This window comes from Nomascus leucogenys, chromosome 4 (genome assembly GCF_006542625.1).
Source record: "Nomascus leucogenys isolate Asia chromosome 4, Asia_NLE_v1, whole genome shotgun sequence".
Lineage (NCBI taxonomy): Eukaryota > Metazoa > Chordata > Mammalia > Primates > Hylobatidae > Nomascus > Nomascus leucogenys.
The window spans coordinates 17,021,558-17,036,771 of record NC_044384.1 but is presented as its reverse complement, the minus strand read 5'-3'; the positions used below and the strand labels follow the sequence as shown (position 1 = coordinate 17,036,771).

General features: G+C 47.0%; 1 protein-coding gene across 1 annotated transcript in view; it reads left to right on the top strand.

The window, feature by feature from the left end:
* The first annotated feature begins 12,388 nt into the window (after positions 1-12,388).
* The window catches only part of PHLPP1 (PH domain and leucine rich repeat protein phosphatase 1), a 262,717-nt gene continuing 259,891 nt past the window's right edge, over positions 12,389-15,214 (top strand). The window contains exon 1 of the mRNA XM_012506404.2: positions 12,389-14,176. Within this exon, the coding sequence (XP_012361858.2) occupies positions 12,628-14,176 (1,549 nt within the window). The 5' untranslated portion in view covers positions 12,389-12,627. The remainder of the gene's footprint in view (positions 14,177-15,214) is intronic.

Below are 15,214 nucleotides of genomic sequence, written 5' to 3'. Positions count from 1 at the left end.
CCAAGGTCACTTTCAGAAGTTTTGTTATTTTATCTTTCACGTTTAGATCTAAGATCCATCTCGAGTTAATTTTTTGTATGGTGTCCCACAGCATTTTAACTGTCCCCTAAGAGTGATGAGCTCTCTCTCTCACCGTTGATGATCTTGGTCTTCCATCTCTTTACCAAAATGTGGCCATTTTAAGTCAAGCGAGGCTAATGGAGAAGCTGTGGAGATATTTTAGGGGAATGGAAGCCTTTCTTATCAAGTCACATTTCTTAAGTGTCTACTTTTGCAGCTTTGAATCTATGTCCAATTCTTTTCTAGGGTAATTCTAATTTACAAGCATGTTGCCAATGTGGAAATATTATAATTTCTTTAAAAGTTGGGCAAAAATCAGAAACTAAATGTTCCCTAGCAAAGCAAAAATTGCCCCAGACAAAGTTAAACAGGAAGGAAGACTTTACTGAAGGCTATTGAAATAGAGGAGACAGACCAGAGCTAAGTCTAAACTCAACTCCACCGAAGCAGGGGGCAGTAGGGTTTTTTGGGTTGGGGTGAGCAAGTGGAGGAGTACTGGGCCAAGTGCAGTGGCTCACACCCGAAATCCCAGGACTTTGGGAGGCTGAGGCAAGAGGATCACCTGAGTCAGGAGGTTGAGACCAGTCTGGGCAACATGGAGAGATCCTGTCTTTACACAAAAAAAGTTTTTGTTTTTTTTTTTTAATTAAAACTTTAGCCAGACATGGTGGTGTACACCTGTAGTCCCAGTTACTCAGGAGGCTGAAGTGCAAGGATCGTTTGAGCCTAGGACATTGAGGCTGCAGTGAGCTATAATGGTGCCACTGTACTCCAGCCTGTCAACTGAGTGAGGCCTTTCTCAAAAAAAATAAAGAAAAGAACTGGAACATAAACTCCTCATATCTTTGTGATAGGAGGTAGCTTTTCAAGTGGGAGCACAACACTCACTGACGTTAGGCTCCCATCCTCCCACACTGAGGAGATAGGGCACTATCTGCTTTGATGATTACATTTCAAAGAGGTGGCTCCTGGGTCCTTGAGAAAGACATTCCTGGGTGGTAAAGCTGGCAAGAGGCTATATATGTATATTTACATACATCTCAAAGAGGTAGAGAAAGACGAGTGCAGCTGAGAAACAAATGCCACCCCTCAAAGGAGATGATGACACATCATGCATGGAAGAAGTGGACTAAGCTCTGGCTGAGGAATGACTTGTACGTGTTCAATGTTCTACAATTCCTCTGATAGTATATTTTCGAGGATTTTTTTTTCTTTATTTTTGTTAACACTTAAAAAGTCTGTATGGCGGCTAGGAATGGTGGCTCACTTCTGTAATCCCAGCACTTTGGGAGGCCGAGGTGAATGGATCACCTGAGGTCAGGAGTTTGAGACCAGCCTGGCCAACATGGTGAATCCCCATCTCTACTAAAAATACAAAATTAGCTGGCTATGGTGGTACATGCCGAGTGTAATCCCAGCTATTCGGGGAGGCTGAGGCAGGAGAATCTCTTGAATCTGGGAGGCGGAGGTTGCAGTAAGCTGAGATTGCGCCATTGCACTCCAGCCTGGGCAACAAGAGCGAAACTCTGTCTCGAAAATATAAAAATAAATAAATAAAAATAAAAATCGGTATGGCATGACAATAACTACTTTAAGGGGAAGATAAGATTTCTTTCTACTTCTAAATGATACGGTGATACCTTAGGCACTAAGGCAGAGCTAGTAATGCTTTCTTAGTTTCACACTGGCTTATTTTAACAGATCAAGGTAACGTGTGTTGTAAGTATGTAAACTGATGTTAACCTTGTGGTCCAAAGTGTTTGGCTATCAAGCCAGATTCCCTAGTCTTATTATCAAAGTGTTCTGAGGTGTACCTGGATGTTTAGGAGAAAAGTATTTGTTACATCTTCTAGGATCTACTTTTTGAACTTTTCATCCCCTGTAGTTGCCAATTCTGCATGTACTAGTCCTCTAGAAATAGGTTAAACTAAAGCAACTTGATGGAAGGAATTTTCCACAGGGCTTGTTTTCCAAAGAAAAGTATTGTCTGGAGGAGCAAAATTTTTTTTTTTTTTTTTTTGAGACGGAGTCTCGCTCTGTCGCCCAGGCTGGAGTTCAGTGGCGCGATCTCGGCTCACTGCAAGCTCCGCCTCCCGGGTTCACGCCATTCTCCTGCCTCAGCCTCTCAGAGTAGCTGGGACTACAGGCGCCCGCCACCACGCCCGGCTAATTTTTTATATTTTTAGTAGAGACGGGGTTTCACCGTGGTCTCGATCTCCTGACCTCGTGATTCGCCCACCTCGGCCTCCCAAAGTGCTGGGATTACAAGCGTGAGCCACCGCGCCCGGCCCTGGAGAAGCAAAATTATAAGCCTACTCTAAGCATATCATAAAGCGTTCAAAAAATTGGCTGATTGCAGTGGCTCACGCCTATAATCCCAGCACTCTGGGAAGCCAAGGCGGGTGGATCACATGAGGTCAGGAGTTTGAGACTAGCCTGGCCAACATGGTGAAACCCTGTCTCCACTAAAAATACAAAAATTAGCCGGGCGTGATGGCGCATGCCTGTAATCCTAGCTGCCCAGCAGGTTGAGGCAGGAGAATCGCTTGAACCTGGGAGGCGTAGGTTACAGTGAGCCGAGATTGTGCCACTGCACTCCAGCCTGGGAGACAGAGCAAGACTCTGTCTCAAAAAAAATAATAATAATAATAAAATAAAATAACAAAAACTCAGAGCCAGGCTTGCGGAGAGAAATGTAGTGCCCGAGGCACATTTTGCTTAAGGTTGTAATGAATACAGATGAGTTAAAAGAGAGAGAGAAAAAACAGAGGTAGATAAAGAATTTAAAATGACAAGTTTTTTAAAGTAAATGCTCTGCGGGCAGGTGTTGTGGCTCTGGTCTGTAACTTCAGTTACTCAGGAGGTGGAGGTGGGAGGATCCCTTCAGCTCAGGAGTTCAAGACCAGCTTGAGCAACATAGCAAGATCTCATCTCAATTTAAAATAAAATAAAATTTTTTAAAAATGAAGTAAATGCTCTATGAAAAGGAAACCCAATGGCCTAGAGGCAGTAAGAACGGGTTTTCAGTAGTAAAGCTGAGGGGCACGTGGAGTCCATCTTGGCTTTCCTCTGAGAGCCAGTGAAGATGGAACCCGTATACGCACACTGAAGTTGCTCCCTGGGCTTGCTGCGTGCCTGCCTGCAGGTTGGTTGAACTTTGCAGGAAAGCCATGTTGGCAAGTGTGCCAGGACCCTGAACTGCATTGGAGACTGACAGAATGCAAGTCTGAGGCCGTAGAGACTTAGGGAGAGGAAGTGCAGCTGCTGTTTGCTGCCAGATGCTGGGTGTGGGTTCGACACTTGCTTCCCCTTGGTGCAGAGAGACTCAGGCCCTCGTTGGTTCAGAGCTACATGCCATTGAGCAGATATGCTTGCCTGGAGTGAGGCTGGGGACCTTAGTGGGTGGCATCGTGGGGGTCTGTGTATTTCTCCCAAGTCCTACCAAAGACCTCACCTAGGATTGCCACAAGAGCCACATTCAGGGGAATCTCGGGCCCAACTGAGGCTGAGGACTCTGTCATTTTTCCTGATTTGGCTCCATTCTGTCTCCTGCACCCACACTCCTCAGACACTAGCACTTCTGTCACTTCCTCCGTTTGGGGCCTAGGGAAGTTTCACCTCCTGGCTAGGAGAGGTAGTACTCTGAGGGGTTTGCCAAATGGCTCGTTTAGAATCTGCTTGTGTGGGAAAGGAAAGCCGCAAGGTGCAAAGGAATGAATGAGAGGGCACAAGAGAGGGGAGCTTGGCCTGTGCCACGGTGTGGGGCCAGGGTCTTGGCTGGACAGGAGGGGATGAAGATAACACACACGGCTTGGATCATGTTTCCTCCCACATGTCAGTGGAACCACTTCTGGAAGTTTCACCTTTTTTATTACTTATTTTAAACCTAAATAAGGAAATAGGGCTGGGCGCGGTGGCTCACGTCTGTAATCCCAGCACTTTGGGAGGCTGAGGTGGGCAGATCACGAGGTCAGGAGATCGAGACCATCCTGATTAACACAGTGAAACCCCGTCTCTACTAAAAATACAAAAAATTAGCCGGCCATGGTGGCAGACGCCTGTAGTCCCAGCTACTCGGAGAGGCTGAGGCAGGAGAATGGCGTGAACCCTGGAGGCGGAGCTTGCAGTGAGCTGAGATTGTGCCACTGCACTCCAGCCTGGGCGACAGCGAGACTCTGTCTCAAAAAAAAAAAAAAAAAAAAGGAAATAAAGCCCCTGCCCCCTACCTCAAATCAAAACCCAAACCCTTCCTTGCGGTTTCCAGGAGGAAATGAAATTAAAATGTCTCATCTGATGGTCATCAGGAAGAGTTCTGGTGGGTGAGTCTTCTGGCTTCCAAAGGCTGGGGCTAGGGGGTGTGCTGGAGCTTCCTTTTTGCTGCCCTGTGGTAGCTTAAAGCCCCTTTTCCTGGACCTGGTTGTTTGAGTCAGTTCAGTGGCTTGGCCCTGCTGCCTGGGTCCAGAATTCTTCCCCTACCTCATACTCATTTTTTAACTTATTTTTTATTTTATTTTATTTTTTAGAGATAGGGTCTCGGTGTGTCACTCAGGCTGGAGTGTAGTGGTGGAACCACAGCTCACTGTAGCCTTAACTCCTGGGCTCAACAATCCTCCTTCCTTGGCCTCCCAAGTATCTGGGACCACAGGCATGCACCACCATGCCCAACTAATTTTTGTTTATTTTATAAAAATTTTTTTTAGAGACAGGGTCTTGCTATGTTATCCAGGCTGATCTTCTGACCCTGAGAGATCCTCCTGCTTCAGCCTCCTGAGTAGCTAGGACTACAGGCATGCATCACTATTCCAGGCTAATTTCTTAAATTTTTTTTTGTAGCGATGGAGTCACACTATGTTATCCAGGCTGGATCATGAACTCCTGGGCTCAAGCCGTCCTTCTGCCTCTGCCTCCCAAAGTGTTGGGGTTACAGATGTAATCCCAACCACACCCAGCCACTCATTTTTAACATAAGAGTACAAAAGGGTTGGTGAACTGTTTTGTAAGAAGAAACAACAATAACAAATGAAAACCAAAAACACCCTCTCTCACTGAGGGAGAGTTGGGTTCATTTTATCCAAGCATTAGGGGGTAAGCCCCACCAATTTGGAGCCACAGTCTTGTGTCAGAAAGCTTAGGTTTCCATCCTTGTTTTACTCCTTTCTAGATGTGTGAGCTTAGAGAAGTTACTGATCCTTACTGAGCTCCTTTTTTTTTTTTTTTTTGAGACGGAGTCTCACTCTGTCACCCAGGCGGGAGTGCAATGGTGTGGTCTCAGCTCACTGCAACCTCTGCCTCCCCGGTTCAAGTGATTCTCCTGCCTCAGCCTCCCGAGTAGCTGGGACTACAGGCATGTGCCACCACACCCAGCTAATTTTTTGTATTTTTAGTAGAGACAGGGCTTCACTATGTTGGCCAGGCTAGTCTCGAACTCCTGACCTTGTGATCTGCCCACCTCAGGCTCTCAAAGTGCTGAGATTACAGGCATAAGCCACTGCACCCAGCCTGAGCTCTTCTTTAAAATGGGGATCGTATGTAACTCTCAAAGGGGTCAAAGGAATTAAATTAGAATATACTCCTGACAGCCCTGGCAGTGCCCTGGCATTGGGTTGCCAGATGAAAGTTAAGTTCAAATTTCAAATAAATATGAAGTAATTCTTTCATATGTGCAATTATTGCAAAAACTGTGTGTCCTATAGTTTTATTTGCTAAATCTGACTACTGTACCCTGGCGTATTACAGGAGTTGGTAAATGTTCCCACATTTTAACTTCCTCACAAGCCCATCTAGAAAGGGCTTCAGACACTGCCTGATTTCAATGTTGCTACATTGTGGTTTGAAGGATGGGGAGATAAGGAAGGTGAAGGTATAAAAATTGGCTAAGATTTCAACCTTATGTCTACAAGTAGAAGAGCATAAAAATAGTATAAAAATACTGAAGGCCAGTACAGTGTCCTGCGTGATCACGAATTCACCCTTTATGGTGTGTATAAGTAAGTCATGGTTCTCCCAATAATTCACTGTTATCCAGAAATTTAAAATTCTGTTTATGATGATATGGAAAAGTGCTTATGGCATCATTTTAAGCAAGAAAAGCAGGAAAAAAATGTAGCTACGTTATGATTTCTACCACATTAAACTGCATAGGAGAAAAATAATCTCGGAGGAAATATGTGAAAATAACTGTGTCATTGGGATTTATGTTCATCCCTGCATCTTTATACCTGGCAATATTATCCAAAGTTTCTATAATGAACTTACTACTCTTAAAATTAATCTGAAAGTTCTCTCTTAAGTTATGTTTATCATTGTTTTACATGATAAATATAACTCTTAAGTTATATGGTGCATATATACTGCGCCTGTCGTAGATAAGAATCTTGATGCAAACAGGTATTAGGTGCTTGTGTGAGGTTAGAATCCAAAATATGTTTCTAAAAAGCTAGGTATAAACTAATTTTTAAAATTAATATATTTTAAATGTATTCATATTATAAGAGTACTTAAAACAATTGTATGATGATTTCATTCATAAGGGAAAGAATAAATGAGACTTTGAGAAGAAATATTTATACTCTAATATGTAATTTGTGTATATAGATTTTCCATGTATCCCATTTGCCCAAAACAAAAAATTATCTGTACAACAGAAGAGAATAGGTTGATTTTAATTGAAGATTTTTTTTAAATGCCAATGCCTATAAATAGGCTTCATTAGATCAGGTATTTTTGTCTATACTGTTTACTTAGGATGAATGATACCTACACTTAAAAGTTCAATAACTAGGGTGAGGTGACTCATGCCTGTAATCCCAGCACTCTGGGAGACCAAGATGGGTGGATCAACTGAGGTCAGGAGTTTGAGACCAGCCTGGCCAACATGGTGAAACCCCGTCTCTACTAAAAAAAAAAAAAAATACAAAAATTATCTGGGTGTGATGACAGGTGCCTGTAATCCCAGCTACTTGGGAGGCTGAGGCGGGAGAATCACTTGAATGCAGGAGGCGGAGCTTGCAGTGAGCCGAGATTGCGCCCCTGCACTCCAGCCTGGGTGACAAGAGCGAGACTCCATCTCAAAAAAAAAAAGTTCAATAAGTACCTGTTGAATGAATGTCCCAGGTAATTTACTTTATTAGGGTATTGGGGTGGGTTTACACCACCTGTATTTCTGATCTAAAACTTTATTGTTGCCATGTATGGAACATCTGTTTATTTTGGTGAGGCAGGATGTAAGAAATAAGAACAAGACAAAGAATTATGGGATTAAAAAGGATGCACTAAAATCTGAAAAGCTATCAAGCCATATCTATAAAACAGACTACCTAAAATGATAGCAGCAATCCAAGCTCTTGACAGAATTCAAATTGTGAATTTTATGAGGGAGGGGTAAGACTTTAGAGAGACCATAAGGTCTCATCCTGCCAGTGAACAGGGAACATATTAATTCAGTTTGGCCACCTGGGGCCCATTTAGTGCACTAGAGCAGTAATTTGCTAAATGGGTCCCTCATAGTAAAAAAGAATGAGTAAACAGTGAACAATTTAGGCATGGTAAACCACTAGTAGCTCAAGGGATATAAAAATGTGAAACTATAATTAGATCCCTTGTTCATAATGTAGGAACTAAATGTATTACATTGTATATTGCATTTTTCTGAGTTTATTCCTGGACACAGCTGAGCCCTTAACAACTCAGACTGAAATCATCCCAGCTATCAATTTATGCCTTCATTAAAATTCCAATTGCTTATATTAGAAAAGAAACCTCCAAAGATGACTTCTTTTATCTTAGTTCTAAGGATTCAAACAGAATTAACCTAGATGCAGATCACAGCAAGTCAGTTATAAATCACACAGCATAAAGTAAACTGTGGCAATAAATTGAAAATTATGTTCTCCTTTTCTAAACTTAGATGTGAAAATATTTTAACAAGTTGGCATCAGGATTCACAACTTTTGCATCTGATGTTTCTTTTCAGGATTATCTTTTAGCATTTTAAAATGGGATTCTTTGGAAAGTGTGGTTAGTCAGAAATGTGGTATTAGAATGTACATTTGGAACACTTTAAAGGGGGGCATTCATGACGTATGCGATTTTAGGATACTGGTGTATTCCCCACTCCACTTTCAAGAAGGAGAAGCTGCTGTTTCATGGGTGTCTGGAACACATTTGTCTTTTATTGAAATCTTTTTCTTATTTGGAGAACTTGTATAGAGTGCATTGGCACAGATGGTCTGGATGATGTTTCATGATACTAGCAAGCTCTAAGTAGAAGTTTCATTGCCCTTTATCAATTTGTTCTTTCAACTACAAGGATCCAGTTGATCTGGCGGTAAGGGATTGTTTATTCTTCAGGAGCTCTCATTTGCTTTCTGTTTCTTCTCTTACCCCAAGCTTAGTAACATCACTGGGGGCTTGGGTCAGAATAAGGGAAGGATTACATAGTGGACCCCGGCCCTTTTGCTCTCCCCTTAGCTCTGATTTACATTATTCTGCATACAATGGAATATGTCATCTTCAGATTATGGACTCTATGCATGAAATCCAGGAAAATTGTATTTTAGGTCCCCACCACTGTTTTAATGAGGTAGGAATGTTATTTCCTTCTTCGTTATGCTGAGATACTGTAACAGTATTCATCCTGTTCGTTTCCTGCCTCCTCCCGACACCACTTAGTATTAGGTACCCCTGGTACCAAGTCCCTATCTGCCAGGAGTGTATGATGGCTCTCCAGTCCCCCTTTCCCCATTATTTGGATACTAAATCCTCTGAGCAATGTCTTTATTTTTTTTTTGAGACAGAATTTCTCTCTTGTTGCTCAGGCTGGAGGAGTGCAATGGCGCAATCGCGGCTCACTGAATCCTCTGCCTCCTGAGTGACGGAGAAATTACAGGCTCCCGCCACCATGCCCTGCTATTTTTTTGTATTTTCAGTAGACGCAGGGTTTCGCCATGTTGGCCAGGCTGGTCTCGAACTCCTGGCCTCAGGTGATCCGCCCGCCTTGGCCTCCCAAAATGCTGGGATTACAGGCGTAAGCCACTGCGCCCAGCCTGAGCAATGTTTTTTGTACAAATTTTTTCCCCTTGAAAAAGGTGTTTTAGTTATAAATACCTTCAAAGATTAAACAAAATTGCTAGAGAATAAACAGGCAGAGTCGCGGTGATTGTGTAATGTTAAATAATAGGAACCAAAGGTAGATTCAATGTGGTATTGTAATTTCTTAGAGAAGGAGCAATGGCGGCAGAATTTATGATTAGAAGAAACATTCTGGGTTAGGTGTGGTGGTTCACGCTTGTAATCCCAGCCCTTTGGGAGGCCGAGGCAGGTAGATCACTTGAGGTCAGAAGTTTGAGACCAGCCTGGGCAATATGGTGAAACCCCATCTCTACAAAAAAATTAAAAAGTAGCTGGGCGTGGTGGTATGCGCCAGTAGTCCCAGCTACTCAGGAGGCTGAGGCAGGAGAATCGCTTGAACCCCGGAGGCAGAGGTTGCACTGAGCTGAGATGGCACCATTGCACTCCAGCTTGGGCAACAAGAGTGACACTCCATCTAAACAAACAAACAAACAAACATGCTGGCTGTGGTGGCTCTCATTTGTAACCCTAGCACTTTGGGAGGCTGAGGCATATGGATCACCTGAAGTCAGGAGTTCAAGACCAGCCTAGACAACATGGCGAAACCCTGTCTGTACTAAAAATACAAAAATTAGCCGGATGTGGTAGTGTGTGTCTGTAATCCCAGCTACTCGGGCGGTTGAGGCAGGAGAATCGCTTGAACCTGGGAGGCAGAGGTTGCATTGAGCCGAGATGGCACCACTGCACTCCAGCCCGGGCGACAGAGCGAAACTCTGTCTAAAAAAAAAGAAAAAATAAAAATAAAATAAATAAATAAATATAAAGGGGTTTGTAGGAAATCAACTAAGGAATATAAAGAGGTATACAAATTCCATGTTTTAGTACTGAAATTTAACATGTGCCTTGTTTTTTAAATTGTATTAAAGGATGCCTAAATTAAAAGACTATTCTTTCAATTTCTAGAACAAATAGTTTGTGTCGGGGCTACTGAAGGCACAATATAGATCAGTGTAGTTGAAATTTATCTCAATATAATTACCTCTTTGGTTCTTTCCTTTCTTTCAGAGACTGATCCTTCAACAAATGCACATTTTCATTGACTCCAAAATATTTCATTCAAACTTTGGTCTCTATTGCCTGACTTTTTAGACTAGGTTAGTTCCCCTTGTTTTATGTCTATTTCCTTGGCACCTTGTATTTCCCCTTTTTGTACTTCTGTCACATTTTTTGAATGTTGTTCTTTCTAACCTGTAAACTCTATGAAGGCAAGGACAGTGTGCGATTTATTCAACTGCTGTAACACGGTGACTGGTACATAATAAATGTTTGTAATTATCTGTTAAATTAATTGACTTGAAAATGTTATCACTCTTGGGAGAACTTGGAATCTCCTTAATTTTTCATATGTTGCTGTTGATTGAAATAAAATACATATCATTAATAGATTCATGAGGCTAAGGGGTGAAACTTTAAATGAAAATATAGAAAATCATCAGGAATGTAAAAAATCATTGAGAAATATTTATTTTTATCTCCATAGCTTCTTCATTCTTGTTCAATGAAACTGTGATAACCTAAGCAGGTCTTTCCTTGCTGTAAGTTCCAGTTGGTCTCTCTCTCCAACCCTCTTCGCTCTTCATCTGCAAGTTTAGTCACTTTATTGAGGTTAAAACAGGTCCTGGATAGTATGTGGTTTAAAACTGTTTAAAAGTTTCACATGTGAAAATCCAGATTTAGCGCCTGGCGCGGTGGTTCACGACTGTAATCTCAGCCCTTTGGGAGGCTGAGGGGGGCAGATCGCTTGAGACCTGCCGGGCAGCATGAAGGGACTCCCCACCCCCACTACAAAACAATACAAAAAATGAGCCCGGCGTGGTGGCACGCCCTATAGTCCCAGCTACTCGGAGGATGAGGTGGGAAAATCACCTGGGCCGGAGAGGCGGAGGTTGCAGTGAGCCCAGATGGCGCTACTGCACTCCAGCCTGGGCGACAGACCCACTCTGTGGCAAAAAACAACAACAACAAAAAAAACAAAAACAAAAAAAAAAGAAGAAAGAAAAAAAAGAAAAAAGAAAAGAAAAAATCCCGAATTACAAAGCAATTGGGGGAATGGTAATTCAATTAAAAATGTGTACAAAATTCTTTTAAATAGTAAACTGCCCTAGTCCAGTTTACAACATTGATTCAACTGACGAAAAATAACAACTGTTCAGATCACGACTAAACATTGTAGCAGTAGAAACTATTTTTTTTTTTCCTGAAGATGAAAGAAAAAAAACAGAGAAGACGTTAAGAGAGAACACATGGAAAAAGCCCATCTCATACTCCATTCTAACGTTTCTTCTACTTTCCAGTGCTTTCCGTGTCATTAAACTACTTCAGTTCAAGATCAATGGGAAACAATGAAACGTCAGTCCTTTGCTATTTTCAGATACAGGAGAGGGAGAGGACAGGCTTAGGGTTATGCCTTCGAACAAGCACATTCAACGACAGCCTCACTTAGAATTCCCAGACACTGCCTGTCTTCCTGGGTCTTGAAAAAGTGAGATTGGCCCCCTCAGACTGCCAGTGATGCTGTGGTGTGACAGGTGTGTATCTCTATCTTATACAATGGGCGCAGGTGAGGACCAGGACCTGGGACCTTCGTACTGTTTAGAGTCCCTGAAAGCCCTCACCTTTAATTAGTAGGGAAAATAAAAGTCAACTGGCAAGCTGGAGTGCGGGTAAAATACAAGTTAATGAACATGAGCATTCGTGTTCATTAAGAACTCTGGCACAGAGTTCAACGGCAGAGGGCACAATACTCACTGGCCATGGCCAGCTGCTGGCGGCCAGGAGGACCAGAACCAAAGGACCGCTGGGACTTGTAGTCCACGATGTTTCCCTCAGGATTGCCGGTCCCCCTAAGAGGACCACAACTCCCAAGGTGTACCGCGCGCCTCTGTCTTCACCGCCCTCTCCGAGGCCGGCTCAGGAACCTCCCGGGAAACTGCCCCCCACCCCGCCCTCGTACGCACGCGTCACGTTTGTTTACCCTGAAGCTCCGCCTCCGGCCATCCCCCGGCTCTCCCCACTCCTCCCTGGAATGCCGTCATGCCGGCGATGAATATTCATGAGGCACACGCGGCCCTCCGGCCCTGCCGGCCTCCCGCCTTCCCGCTCCCGGGGCGTGATTAATATTCAATGAGCCCAGATCCGCGGCTGGTTCGCCGGGTTGAGGCGGGGGGAGCGGGCGGGGCCGGCGCTGGGGAGCCCGAGACCGGGGCGGGGAGGGCGTGTGTCGGGGGGGCGGTGGCGGCGAGGCGGGCGCGCGGGATGGAACACTGGGACACCGACGGAATGCTCCGAATCGCCACATAATCCCCTGGAACGGCCGCTCAGAACGCCATTGGCTTCTCCCTTCTCTGCGCGCCGCCGCCGTCTCCCACCTCCGCCTCATCGCCTCCCTCTCCGCCCGCTGCCTCCGGAGCTGGGGGGGAAACGCGAAGCCCCACTGCAATGGAGCCCGCCGCCGCGGCCACGGCGCAGCGACTCCCCGAGCCCGGCAAGGAGGACCGAGCTTCGGCTCCGGCGGCAGCCGCGGCGGCTCTGGCGGCGGCGGCCGGGGGCGGCCGGAGTCCGGAGCCCGCGCTGACCCCGGCGGCCCCGAGCGGCGGGAACGGCAGCGGCGGCGGGGCGCGGGAAGAGGCCCCGGGCGAGGCGCCGCCGGGGCCGCTGCCGGGCAGAGCAGGGGGTGCCGGGCGCAGGAGGCGGCGCGGAGCGCCCCAGCCCATTGCCGGCGGGGCTGCCCCCGTACCCGGGGCCGGCGGCGGCGCCAACTCCCTCATGCTGAGGAGAGGGCGGCTGAAGAGGAATCTGTCCGCGGCCGCCGCGGCCGCCTCGTCGTCGTCGTCGTCGTCCTCGGCCGTTGCTGCCTCGCACTCCCCCGGCGCTGCCGGCCTCCCCGCCTCCTGCTCGGCCTCGGCGTCGCTGTGCACCCGGAGCCTGGACAGGAAGACGCTGCTCCTGAAGCACCGGCAGACGCTGCAGCTGCAGCCGTCGGACCGGGACTGGGTGAGGCACGAGCTCCAGCGCGGCTGCGTGCACGTCTTCGACCGCCACATGGCCTCGACCTACCTGCGCCCGGTGCTCTGCACACTGGACACCACGGCCGGCGAGGTGGCCGCCCGCCTGCTGCAGCTGGGCCACAAAGGCGGCGGCGTGGTGAAGGTGCTGGGCCAGGGGTCCGGAGCCACCACCGCCTGGGAGCCCGCTGAGCCGCTCCCCGAGGCCGGCCCCCGGCTCGCGCCCCCGGAGCCGCGGGACTCGGAGGCACCGCCCGCGAGGAGCGCGCCGGGTGCCGTCGGGGGTCCTCCGCGCGCGCCCCCCGCCGACCTACCCCTGCCCGCCTGCGGCCCGGGTGGGTGGTCGCACCGCTCCAGCCCAGCGCCCTCGGACTCCAGCCCCTGCGAGCCGTTCGTTGGGGGTCCTGCCTCTTCGCCCCGCGCCTCGCGGCCTGTGGCCTCCGACACCGAGAGCTTCAGCCTGAGTCCCAGCGCCGAGAGCGTGTCTGACCGGCTGGACCCCTACAGCAGCGGCGGTGGCTCCTCGTCGTCGTCGGAAGAGCTCGAGGCCGACACAGCCTCGGCCCCGACGGGGGTCCCAGGCCAGCCCCGCCGTCCCGGCCACCCCGCGCAGCCCCTCCCGCCTCCCCAGACGGCCTCCTCGCCTCGGCCGCAGCAGAAAGCCCCGAGGGCCATTGACAGCCCGGGCGGGGCCGTCCGCGAGGGGTCGTGCGAGGAGAAGGCGGCGGCAGCCGTGGCCCCGGGAGGCCTCCAGTCGACCCCCGGGAGGAGCGGGGTGACCGCGGAGAAAGCGCCTCCGCCGCCCCCGCCGCCCACTCTGTACGTGCAGCTCCACGGAGAGACCACCCGGCGCTTGGAGGCGGAGGAGAAGCCATTGCAGATCCAAAATGACTACCTCTTCCAACTGGGATTTGGGGAGCTGTGGAGGGTGCAGGAGGAAGGCATGGACTCGGAGATTGGCTGCCTCATCCGTTTCTATGCAGGTAAGGAAGTCACCTGCCCTGATGGGTGGTTGCAAAAGCTGTCGAGGACCGAGGAGTGATTCAAATTGCTTGTCAGTTTGCCCAACCCAAGAGTAAGTGCGGGTCCTGGTGAGTCTTTGTCTTAAACTTTACAGCTTTTTCATACAGTCTGTGTAGTACTAAATTGAGCAATCTTTAAATCTGCACGTTTTATCAATCTTGAGGGCTCAGAGGTTGGAAAGCAATGTGAAAGAGGTGGTTGAATCACCAGGAAGTACAGGAAGCAGGTCCCCCTGAAAGCGGCAAGAGCACCTTTAACCATAAAGGTGCTTCCTCAGGGGCATGTTGGGTTTCAGGCTGTTTGGGATTTCAGGTAAACTGTCACGTGAGCATAAGACGGACAGAAGAAATAACAACAAAAATGCTCTAGAACACTTTTGCCTGCATTTGACTGTCCAGTTCAGCGTTCTAGCTGTGTGTGCCACCGGGAGCTCCTGACTTGTCAACTGCTGCCTTTGTTTATTCAGCTCTGCCACACTCATAAATTACCCACGGATCCCTCATTAGAAATCTGACAAAAGGGTCCCTTTTTAACTGATACTTTTCCCCAGCGCTTTTTTTGCTCGATATCTGTTTCGTCTGCAAGTTTGTCTTGCATTAAAAAAATGATTTTTCCTGTTCCTCTCATTTCTTCCAGCCTAAATTTATGGTCAGAACTGACCACTGCAATACGCCTTGCAGGAAGGTTCACAAGAAGGATTTAAGTGGTTGCTATTTTTTCAGCTATGTCCTAAAATCTTCCCCCGTCTTGTTTCAGTACATTATCAAATTCTTGTCTAGGGGTGACCCATGTTATGTTTCTCTTTTGGCTAAAGATTTGGCTAGTACTAAATTCAGGAGCTGTAGATGCTGGATTTTGTATTTGAGTTTTCTAAGTAGTTTACATCCCTTTCCTCCTCTGGTTTGAATAATTATGTTCTCAGTGATAAGGAATTTTATTTAAAATAAAGTTCTCATAGCAAAATTAAATCAGGAGTGTTAAATCTTCGCTAACTTTAG